This window comes from Oncorhynchus mykiss, chromosome 12 (genome assembly GCF_013265735.2).
Source record: "Oncorhynchus mykiss isolate Arlee chromosome 12, USDA_OmykA_1.1, whole genome shotgun sequence".
In the NCBI taxonomy this organism is placed as follows: Eukaryota; Metazoa; Chordata; class Actinopteri; order Salmoniformes; family Salmonidae; genus Oncorhynchus; species Oncorhynchus mykiss.
The window spans coordinates 89060751-89071513 of record NC_048576.1 but is presented as its reverse complement, the minus strand read 5'-3'; the positions used below and the strand labels follow the sequence as shown (position 1 = coordinate 89071513).

General features: G+C 49.3%; 1 protein-coding gene across 1 annotated transcript in view; it reads right to left on the bottom strand.

Moving 5' to 3' along the window:
- Positions 1-850: 850 nt before the first annotated feature.
- Positions 851-10763, bottom strand: part of LOC110512269 (zinc finger protein GLIS2-like) — a 74651-nt gene continuing 64738 nt past the window's right edge. Inside the window, exons 5-7 of the mRNA XM_036939102.1 lie at positions 9593-9726; positions 9166-9284; positions 851-6755 (exon numbers count right to left, since the gene is read on the bottom strand). Coding sequence (XP_036794997.1) covers positions 5974-6755; positions 9166-9284; positions 9593-9726 — 1035 coding nt within the window. The 3' untranslated portion in view covers positions 851-5973. The remainder of the gene's footprint in view (positions 6756-9165; positions 9285-9592; positions 9727-10763) is intronic.

Here is a 10763-nt window from a genome sequence, read left to right as displayed (position 1 = left end):
GTTTGTGTGTGTGTGCCTGTTTGTGTGTGTGTGTGTGTGCCTGTTTGTGTATGTGTGTGCCTGTTTGTGTATGTGTGTGCCTGTTTGTGTGTGTGTGTGTGTGTGCCTGTTTGTGTGTGTTTTTTACTCTAACCCTCTGGTGAAAAGCTTTGTGGCGACCGCTGACCGGCTAGAGAGGGAGTGAGAGAGTTCAGCCTTTTGGCTTTAATTTATATAGAAAAAAACAGAGAGCAGACAGAGTTCAGTGACCTAGTTTCCCTGCTGGCTGGCAGCATCAGGCAGGGAGAGGAGAGAGAGAGAAACGTTGTGGGCACTGACTTCAGAGACGAGAGGCCCTGGTGAGGGTGGGATGGGCTCTCTCTACCCTGTTCATTCATTTCTCCATTCACCCCCTCCTCCTCTCCAGGCTACCCACCATTTTAGATGTTCATATTGTAATTCAGTTGATGTTGTCATGGGGATCCCTTCCTTTAAAACCTAGGTCTGGTAAACCCTTAGTCTAGCCTAGCCCTAGGTCTGTTAAACCCTTCGTCTAGCCTAGCCCTAGGTCTGTTAAACCCTTAATCTAGCCTAGCCCTAGGTCTGGTAAACCCTTAGTCTAGCCTAGCCCTAGGTCTGTTAAACCCTTCGTCTAGCCTACCCCTAGGTCTGTTAAACCCTTTGTCTAGCCTAGCCCTAGGTCTGTTAAACCCTTCATCTAGCCTAGCCCTTGGTCTGGTAAACCCTTAGTCTAGCCTAGCCCTAGGTCTGTTAAACCCTTCGTCTAGCCTACCCCTAGGTCTGTTAAACCCTTCGTCTAGCCTAGCCCTAGGTCTGTTAAACCCTTCGTCTAGCCTAGCGCTAGTCTGTTAAACCCTTCGTATAGCCTAGCCCTAGTCTGTTAAACCCTTCGTCTAGCCTAGCCCTACGTCTGTTAAACCCTTCGTCTAGCCTAGACCTAGGTCTGTTAAACCCTTCGTCTAGCCTAGCCCTAGGTCTGTTAAACCCTCCATCTAGCCTACCTCTAGGTCTGTTAAACCCTTCATCTAGCCTAGCCCTAGGTCTGTTAAACCCTTCGTCTAGCCTAGCCCTAGGTCTGTTAAACCCAATCCCTAACAGATGCCCTCTATGTTTGCTTTCAGAAGTTCAGAACCCATCCTCTCCTCTGGATGGTGCTGTGTAAATTGGACACTGATTAATGTGTCCAGTCTGTGTAGCTATGGGCCTTTATACCACCACAACCACTCCATCTACTGGACCACATGGTCACTTTGACAGCACCATAAACATCATGTGTGGGTCTGGAGGTAAACCCTTCCAATAGATGGACTCAGAGAGAGTGTGGGTCTGGAGGTAAACCCTGCAATAGATGGACTCAGAGAGTGTGTGGGTCTGGAGGTAAACCCTGTCAATAGATGGACTCAGAGAGAGTGTGGGTCTGGAGGTAAACCCTGTCAATAGATGGACTCAGAGAGAGTGTGGGTCTGGAGGTAAACCCTGTCAATGGATGGACTCAGAGAGTGTGTGGGTCTGGAGGTAAACCCTGTCAGTAGATGGACTCAGAGAGTGTGTGGGTCTGGAGGTAAACCCTGTTAATAGATGGACTCAGAGAGAGTGTGGGTCTGGAGGTAAACCCTGTCAATAGATGGACTCAGAGAGTGTGTGGGTCTGGAGGTAAACCCTGCAATAGATGGACTCAGAGAGAGTGTGGGTCTGGAGGCAAACCCTGTCAATGGATAGACTCAGAGAGAGTGTGGGTCTGGAGGTAAACCCTGTCAATAGATGGACTCAGAGAGAGTGTGGGTCTGGAGGTAAACCCTGTCAATGGATGGACTCAGAGAGAGTGTGGGTCTGGAGGTAAACCCTGTCAATAGATGGACTCAGAGAGAGTGTGGGTCTGGAGGTAAACCCTGTCAATAGATGGACTCAGAGATGTTTACGCGCCTGCTTCTGCCTACCACCGCTCAGTCAGATACTTAGATACTTGTATGCTCAGTCAGATTATATGCAACGCAGGACACACTAGATAATATCTAGTAATATCATCAACCATGTGTGTGTGTACTCTCTCTACAGAGTGAGGATCTGTACAGGACCTCTTCTATAACGGTGTGATTGTCAGTGAGGATTATATCATATTATTATTATAAATTGACCACCCCCTGACCCCACTGGGTCGTGTTCATTAGGCACCAAACGGAATGAAAAACTAAGGGACAATCTATGCTCAGAAACACTACTATTCCATTGCAAAACATGTTTTTATGTTTTCTGTTGCATGTCCTAATGAACACAACCCTGTTCAGGACAGGAAGGAACATCATCCCTACAGCCCCTCCATATCCCAGGCCAGCCCAGGGAGAAAGCTGAGTTACAGAGCAGCCATCACAAGAAATATAAAACAAAACTTCAACATCACAAAATGTCTCGTCTGAACATCGATGACAACAGAACAAACAAATGACTAACAACAACTACTGTAATTATTCTCAAAACGATGGGCATACCGTCATGGAATATAAAGTATGGACATACTGTATGGAATATAAAGTATGGGCATACCGTATGGACATTAAAGTATGGACATACAGTATGGAATATAAAGTATGGACATACTGTATGGAATATAAAGTATGGACATACCGTATGGACATACCGTATGGACATACTGTATGGAAAATAAAGTATGGACATACCGTATGGACATACTGTATGGAATATAAAGTATGGACATACCGTATGGACATTAAAGTATGGACATACTGTATGGAATATAAAGTATGGACATACTGTATGGAAAATAAAGTATGGACATACCGTATGGAAAATAAAGTATGGACATACCGTATGGACAATAAAGTATGGACATACAGTATGGACAATAAAGTATGGACATACTGTATGGAAAATAAAGTATGGACATACCGTATGGAAAATAAAGTATGGACATACCGTATGGAAAATAAAGTATGGACATACCGTATGGAAAATAAAGTATGGACATACCGTATGGAAAATAAAGTATGGACATACCGTATGGACATACTGTATGGAAAATAACGTATGGACACACCGTATGGAAAATAAAGTATGGACATACCGTATGGAAAATAAAGTATGGACATACCGTATGGAAAATAAAGTATGGACATACCGTATGGACATACTGTATGGAAAATAACGTATGGACACACCGTATGGAAAATAAAGTATGGACATACCGTATGGAAAATAAAGTATGGACATACCGTATGGAAAATAAAGTATGGACATACCGTATGGAAAATAAAGTATGGACATACTGTATGGAAAATAAAATATGGACATACCGTATGGAAAATAAAGTATGGACATACCGTATGGAAAATAAAGTATGGACATACCATATGGAAAATAAAGTATGTACATACCGTATGGAAAATAAAGTATGGACATACCGTATGGAAAATAAAGTATGGACATACCGTATGGAAAATAAAGTATGGACATACCGTATGGAAAATAAAGTATGGAAAATGGAAATGTAAGACCTTTAAAGAAAGATGGAGAGAGAGTGGGTAGAGGGGGAGGGGTATTTGGCTCTTCAGGGGAATGTTTCTTGTGTTGAGATGCTCTTCACACCTGTCCTCTTCTCCTCTCACCTCCCCTCCTATACCCACATAACATGGTTCACTCAACATTCTACATCCATCATATCTCTGCGACGCCAGCTTATGGAAGGACCCTAGTCCACAGAGAAAGGTGTCCGTTTCAAGCCTGAGCGTAAATAAAGGGAAAACCAAGGTAGTGAAGATGGAAAGAGAAAGACAGAATGTTTCCAGAGAGCCACAAGTACAAGTAGGCAGGTCCATGTTTTGTAAAACGTAACAAAGACATTGGTGTGTACGGTATAAATGCATGTTGAATGCATTAATCCAACCATACGGATTCAAACATAAGTCAATTGTTCTAAAGTCTGTGAATTAACCCCACTTCCTTGGAAAAGTGAAGTGAGGCAGTTTGTAGTGTGGCTGTGTTCTGTGACCAGCCCAGCTGTACGTAGCAGTAAAGCCTGATTCACACCGTAGGACCAAACCCTGCCTAACTGTAGCAGCCTGGCCTGGTTACGGCATGATGCTGAACCATGCTCAACAGAACAATGTGAAAAGAAAATCCCAGCCAGCACGGTACGGTTTGAGTCAGTCCTATAGTGTCAATCAGCCTGTGTCACACACCCCGTGGTTCAGGATACACAGCTCCCAGTCTACCCTCAAGGCTGGATATCTTTTGGCACAATGTGGGACTGTTGAACTCGGGACAAAGCAACCAACAGCCAACTCCACAAGGACTCAGGACTCTTCAGTGGACAGCCACCTGTTTTACACAGCTGCTTTTAATGAAAGGTCATTTCAAACACTGTTCCACAACACAGTGTGGTACTTAAACAGTGTACCTTTCATACTCAGTACTTAACTCACTGTGTCATTTAGAAGTAGAGTTGTTGTGGACAATACTAGATTGGACTGGGAGGCTGACTGACCGGAGTAATTCACCTGTCCACCAGGGGGGTACATAACAACACCTGTGCCATAGACGTTACCGTGATGAAGAAGAAGAAGAAGAATATTGGTCATTTGCTGGGTGATATAACACCGTTTGTCTGCATTCTAAGACTTTAGGTGCTCTGCGTCCTTACACAAGCCCCTAGTTTGCAACAACAAGCCCGTCACATATCATTGTGGAAAGGACTGGTCCACGATGGTCACCCTCCCCGAATCGGGAAAAGATTGTCAAAAATAGTCATCAAAGTGCTCACGTTTAGTTTCGGTTATGTTTGGGGAGAGTTGTTGAGAGGTTAGCAGCAGTTGTGAGGTTTACATCACTATCGCCTGGGTTGATGTTCTGACTAAAAGGGGGTTGTGTGCTCCTTGGTTGGATGTCATTCTGATTGACATCCAATAGCACCACCCTACTATTTAAAGTAAGGAGATGCAGTCAATTCATCCGTAATCCCCTTCTAAATCAGTTTGACTTCACTTCCGATAAAACAGGAAGTTTGTCCAATTGTGTTCACAGCACTTTGTAGGAAGTAGTTTCTGTAACCTTTAAAGCAGCGGAATGGGGACGTACTGTGTGTTGCTAGCCTAGCAGTGAGCGCCTCCTACTGTTTCATTTGTGTGTCTACCTCACTGCTCGGCCACAGAGCACACTGTCAACATGAACATTATCAATACATACACACGAGGTGGAGCTTGAGGAAGGACACAGAGCATTAGAAGACTGTCATCAATACATACACATGAGGTGGAGCTTGAGGAAGGACACAGAGCATTAGAAGACTGTCATCAATACATACACATGAGGTGGAGCTTGAGGAAGGACACAGAGCATTAGAAGACTGTCCTCAATACATACACATGAGGTGGAGCTTGAGGAAGGACACAGAGCATTAGAAGACTGTCATCAATACATACACATGAGGTGGAGCTTGAGGAAGGACACAGAGCATTAGAAGACTGTCATCAATACATACACATGAGGTGGAGCTTGAGGAAGGACACAGAGCATTAGAAGACTGTCATCAATACATACACATGAGGTGGAGCTTGAGGAAGGACACAGAGCATTAGAAGGCTGTCCTTTCCATGGAGCCCGTCCAGAAACAACGCCAGAGACAGAGAATGTGGGGAAGAGGTGAGGAGGGCCGCTGTTGCATTTTTTTCAAGCCTTATGAAATAATAGAAAATGACACATGATTGAAATGTATTTATGAGTTGTTGATGGTCCCAAGATGTGCTAGATAAATGCAAAGATAGCAGTGCCAGATACCCCAGTTTTTGTCCGAGACAATTTTACAAACTGAGGTGTGGACTTTGTTGTTAAGTTTAAGCTGTCTGAAAGTAGACGTTCTTTCTTTTCACGGCAATTTCTTTCTACATTTTCTCAGCTCCCCTTCAGTTCTTCTGGAATGTGTGTGTGTGTGCGTGTGCGTGTGTGTGTGCGTGTGCGTGTATGTTAGTTGACCACAGCTGGCTTAAGCACAACCGTGCCGGAGGGGATGACCACCCAGGACAGGGGGTCGTGGGAGGCCCCCGTGGAGAGGTTCAGCACCCCCCCACGATGAAGCTTGTCCTTCCCCTCCTCCCCCCCAATTTTCCCCTTGTGGTGACACCCGTGGTGGGCCCTGCGCTCTGAGACGGACGACCCCATGGATCCTCCTAGGGACACGGGCACCATGGTGGGCCCCAGCCCCAGGGCTGAGGAGGGGAAGGCCGGGGAGAGCCCCAGGGACGACTTGGTGGCCAGGCTCAGAGGAGAACCATTGAAGGACAGGATGGAGGTGGTGCACGGGGAGCTGGGGCACCCGCCCAGCGTGCTCAGGTCCAGGGGCCGGGGGGCGAGGGGGGATAGAGGCATGGAGCCCGCCAGGCCCTGCAGAGCGTGGCCCCCCAGGAGAGCGGCAGCGGCGCTGGGGATGATGATATGGGCCCCACTGATGTAGCTCAGCTCCGACTCCCCCAGCTTACCCCCTCTTCCACCCATCCCCACCCCCAGGGGACCCACCTTGAGCAGGGAGCTCAGCCCACCCGGAGAGCCTTGCTCCTGGGCTACAGAGTGGCCGTGGGCCTTGATGTGCTTACGGAGGGAGCTAGGGTCTGTGTAGCGCTTCAGGCAGCCAGCCATCTTGCAGTAGTAGGGCTTGTCCACGTAGTGGGTGCGCGTGTGCTTGAACCGGTCGCTGGAGTTGGAGTAGCGCTTGCTGCAGCCCTCGTATGGACAGATGTAGGGCTTCTCACCTGAGGAGAAAAGACATTCAGGTAAGTTATTCAATTCAATCAACTTGATTCGTTATTTTAGTGTTAGAGATTGCATGAAGGAAGGAATGTTTTCATGTGTATACAGCATACAAAATAATGTGTGACTTTACAGTGAGGGAATCTTTTCAGTCTGTCTGTCTGTCTGTCTGTCTGTCTGTCTGTCTGTCTGTCTGTCTGTCTGTCTCTTTCTGAGTGTCTGTCTGTCTGTCTGTCTGTCTGTCTGTCTGTCTGTCTGTCTGTATGTCTGTCTGAGTGTCTGTGTGTGAGTGTCTGACCAACCTGTGTGTGAGTGTCTGTGTGTGAGTGTCTGACCAACCTGTGTGTGAGTGTCTGACCAACCTGTGTGTGAGTGTCTGACCAACCTGTGTGTGAGTGTCTGACCAACCTGTGTGTGAGTGTCTGACCAACCTGTGTGTGAGTGTCTGACCAACCTGTGTGTGAGTGTCTGACCAACCTGTGTGTGAGTGTCTGTGTGTGAGTGTCTGACCAACCTGTGTGTGAGTGTCTGTGTGTGAGTGTCTGACCAACCTGTGTGTGAGTGTCTGACCAACCTGTGTGTGAGTGTCTGACCAACCTGTGTGTGAGTGTCTGACCAACCTGTGTGTGAGTGTCTGACCAACCTGTGTGTGAGTGTCTGACCAACCTGTGTGTGAGTGTCTGACCAACCTGTGTGTGAGTGTCTGACCAACCTGTGTGTGAGTGTCTGTGTGTGAGTGTCTGACCAACCTGTGTGTGAGTGTCTGACCAACCTGTGTGTGAGTGTCTGACCAACCTGTGTGTGAGTGTCTGACCAACCTGTGTGTGAGTGTCTGACCAACCTGTGTGTGAGTGTCTGACCAACCTGTGTGTGAGTGTCTGACCAACCTGTGTGTGAGTGTCTGTGTGTGAGTGTCTGACCAACCTGTGTGTGAGTGTCTGTGTGTGAGTGTCTGACCAACCTGTGTGTGAGTGTCTGACCAACCTGTGTGTGAGTGTCTGACCAACCTGTGTGTGAGTGTCTGACCAACCTGTGTGTGAGTGTCTGACCAACCTGTGTGTGAGTGTCTGACCAACCTGTGTGTGAGTGTCTGACCAACCTGTGTGTGAGTGTCTGACCAACCTGTGTGTGAGTGTCTGACCAACCTGTGTGTGAGTGTCTGACCAACCTGTGTGTGAGTGTCTGACCAACCTGTGTGTGAGTGTCTGACCAACCTGTGTGTGAGTGTCTGTGTGTGAGTGTCTGACCAACCTGTGTGTGAGTGTCTGTGTGTGAGTGTCTGACCAACCTGTGTGTGAGTGTCTGTGTGTGAGTGTCTGACCAACCTGTGTGTGAGTGTCTGTGTGTGAGTGTCTGACCAACCTGTGTGTGAGTGTCTGTGTGTGAGTGTCTGACCAACCTGTGTGTGAGTGTCTGACCAACCTGTGTGTGAGTGTCTGACCAACCTGTGTGTGAGTGTCTGACCAACCTGTGTGTGAGTGTCTGACCAACCTGTGTGTGAGTGTCTGACCAACCTGTGTGTGAGTGTCTGACCAACCTGTGTGTGAGTGTCTGACCAACCTGTGTGTGAGTGTCTGACCAACCTGTGTGTGAGTGTCTGACCAACCTGTGTGTGAGTGTCTGACCAACCTGTGTGTGAGTGTCTGACCAACCTGTGTGTGAGTGTCTGACCAACCTGTGTGTGAGTGTCTGACCAACCTGTGTGTGAGTGTCTGACCAACCTGTGTGTGAGTGTCTGTGTGTGAGTGTCTGTGTGTGAGTGTCTGACCAACCTGTGTGTGAGTGTCTGACCAACCTGTGTGTGAGTGTCTGACCAACCTGTGTGTGAGTGTCTGACCAACCTGTGTGTGAGTGTCTGTGTGTGAGTGTCTGACCAACCTGTGTGTGAGTGTCTGACCAACCTGTGTGTGAGTGTCTGACCAACCTGTGTGTGAGTGTCTGACCAACCTGTGTGTGAGTGTCTGACCAACCTGTGTGTGAGTGTCTGACCAACCTGTGTGTGAGTGTCTGACCAACCTGTGTGTGAGTGTCTGACCAACCTGTGTGTGAGTGTCTGACCAACCTGTGTGTGAGTGTCTGACCAACCTGTGTGTGAGTGTCTGACCAACCTGTGTGTGAGTGTCTGACCAACCTGTGTGTGAGTGTCTGACCAACCTGTGTGTGAGTGTCTGACCAACCTGTGTGTGAGTGTCTGACCAACCTGTGTGTGAGTGTCTGACCAACCTGTGTGTGAGTGTCTGACCAACCTGTGTGTGAGTGTCTGACCAACCTGTGTGTGAGTGTCTGTGTGTGAGTGTCTGTGTGTGAGTGTCTGACCAACCTGTGTGTGAGTGTCTGACCAACCTGTGTGTGAGTGTCTGACCAACCTGTGTGTGAGTGTCTGACCAACCTGTGTGTGAGTGTCTGACCAACCTGTGTGTGAGCGGTTGTGTATCTTGAGGTTCTCCAGGCGAGAGAAACTCTTGTTGCAGGTGGGGCAGCGGTGAGGCTTCTCATTGGTGTGTGTACGGATATGGATAAGCATCTTGTACCTGCACACACACACACACACACACACACACACACACACACACACACACACACACACACACACACACACACACACACACACACACACACACACACACACACACACACACACACACACACACGAGTATAATAACAGGTGCACACGCATACCCTTATGGAACAATGAAAAGTGAGGAAGGTAGTTTTGAATGATACGGCACACTCATAGAGGTGTTAAGACTGGTTTCATGAAGGACTTCTAAATGTCTTATGTTGGACACATTTCAGTGGTCAGTTAATCATCTCAGTCATGATCTGAGGTCAATCTCACCTAGCGTTGAAGCCCCGCCCTCTGCGAGCGCAGCCGTCCCAGTGGCAGCAGTACCCAGAATCCTTTTCAGGTTTGACGTGGAAGTCGTTGACGTGGTCCACAAGGTCTTGCAGGGACTCAAAGAGAAGATGGCACTGGAGAGAGAGAGTGGGGAGAAAGAGTGGGGGGAGAGAGAGAGTGGGGAGAGAGAGAGGGGGGAGAGAGAGAGGGGGGGGAGAGAGTGGGGGGAGAGAGAGATGGGGGAGAGAGAGATGGGGGAGAGAGAGAGTGGGGAGAGAGAGAGGGGGGAGAGAGAGAGGGGGGAGAGAGAGAGGGGGGAGAGAGAGTGGGGGAGAGAGAGGGGGAGAGAGAGAGGGGGAGAGAGATAGTGGGGAGAGAGAGATGGGGGAGAGAGAGAGTGGGGGAGAGAGAGGGGAGAGAGAGATGGGGGATAGAGAGAGTGGAGAGAGAGAGGGGAGAGGGAGAGGGGGAGAGAGAGATGGGGAGAAGAGGGGAGAGGGGGAGAGAGAGATGAGGGGGAGAGAGAGATGGGGGAGAGAGAGATGGGGGAGAGAGGGGGGAGAGGGAGAGGGGGGAGAAAGAGATGGGGGAGAGAGAGATGGGGGAGAGAGAGAGTGGGGAGAGAGAGGGGGGAGAGAGAGATGGGGGAGAGAGGGGGGAGAGAGAGGGGAGAGGGAGAGGGGGAGAGAGAGATGGGGGAGAAAGGGGGGAGAGAGAGGGGGAGGGAGAGAGGGGGGAGAGAGAGATGGGGGAGAGAGAGATGGGGGAGAGAGAGGGGAGAGGGAGAGGGGGAGAGAGAGATGGAGGAGAGGGGGGAGGGGGGAGAGAGAGATGAGGGGGGAGAGAGAGATGGGGGAGAGAGAGGGGAGAGGGGGGAGAGAGATGAGGGGGAGAGAGAGATGGGGAGAGAGAGGGGAGAGGGAGAGGGGGGAGAGAGAGATGGGGGAGAGAGGGGGGAGAGATGGGGGAGAGAGGGGGGAGAGATGGGGGAGAGAGAGATGGGGGGAGAGATGGGGGAGAGAGGGGGGAGAGGGAGAGGGGGGAGAGGGAGAGGGGGGAGAGAGGGGGAGCAAGAGATGGGGGGGAGAGATGGGGGAGAGAGGGGGGAGAGAGAGATGGGGGAGAGAGGGGGAGAGAGATGGGGGGAGAGTTGGAGGAGAGAGGGGGGAGA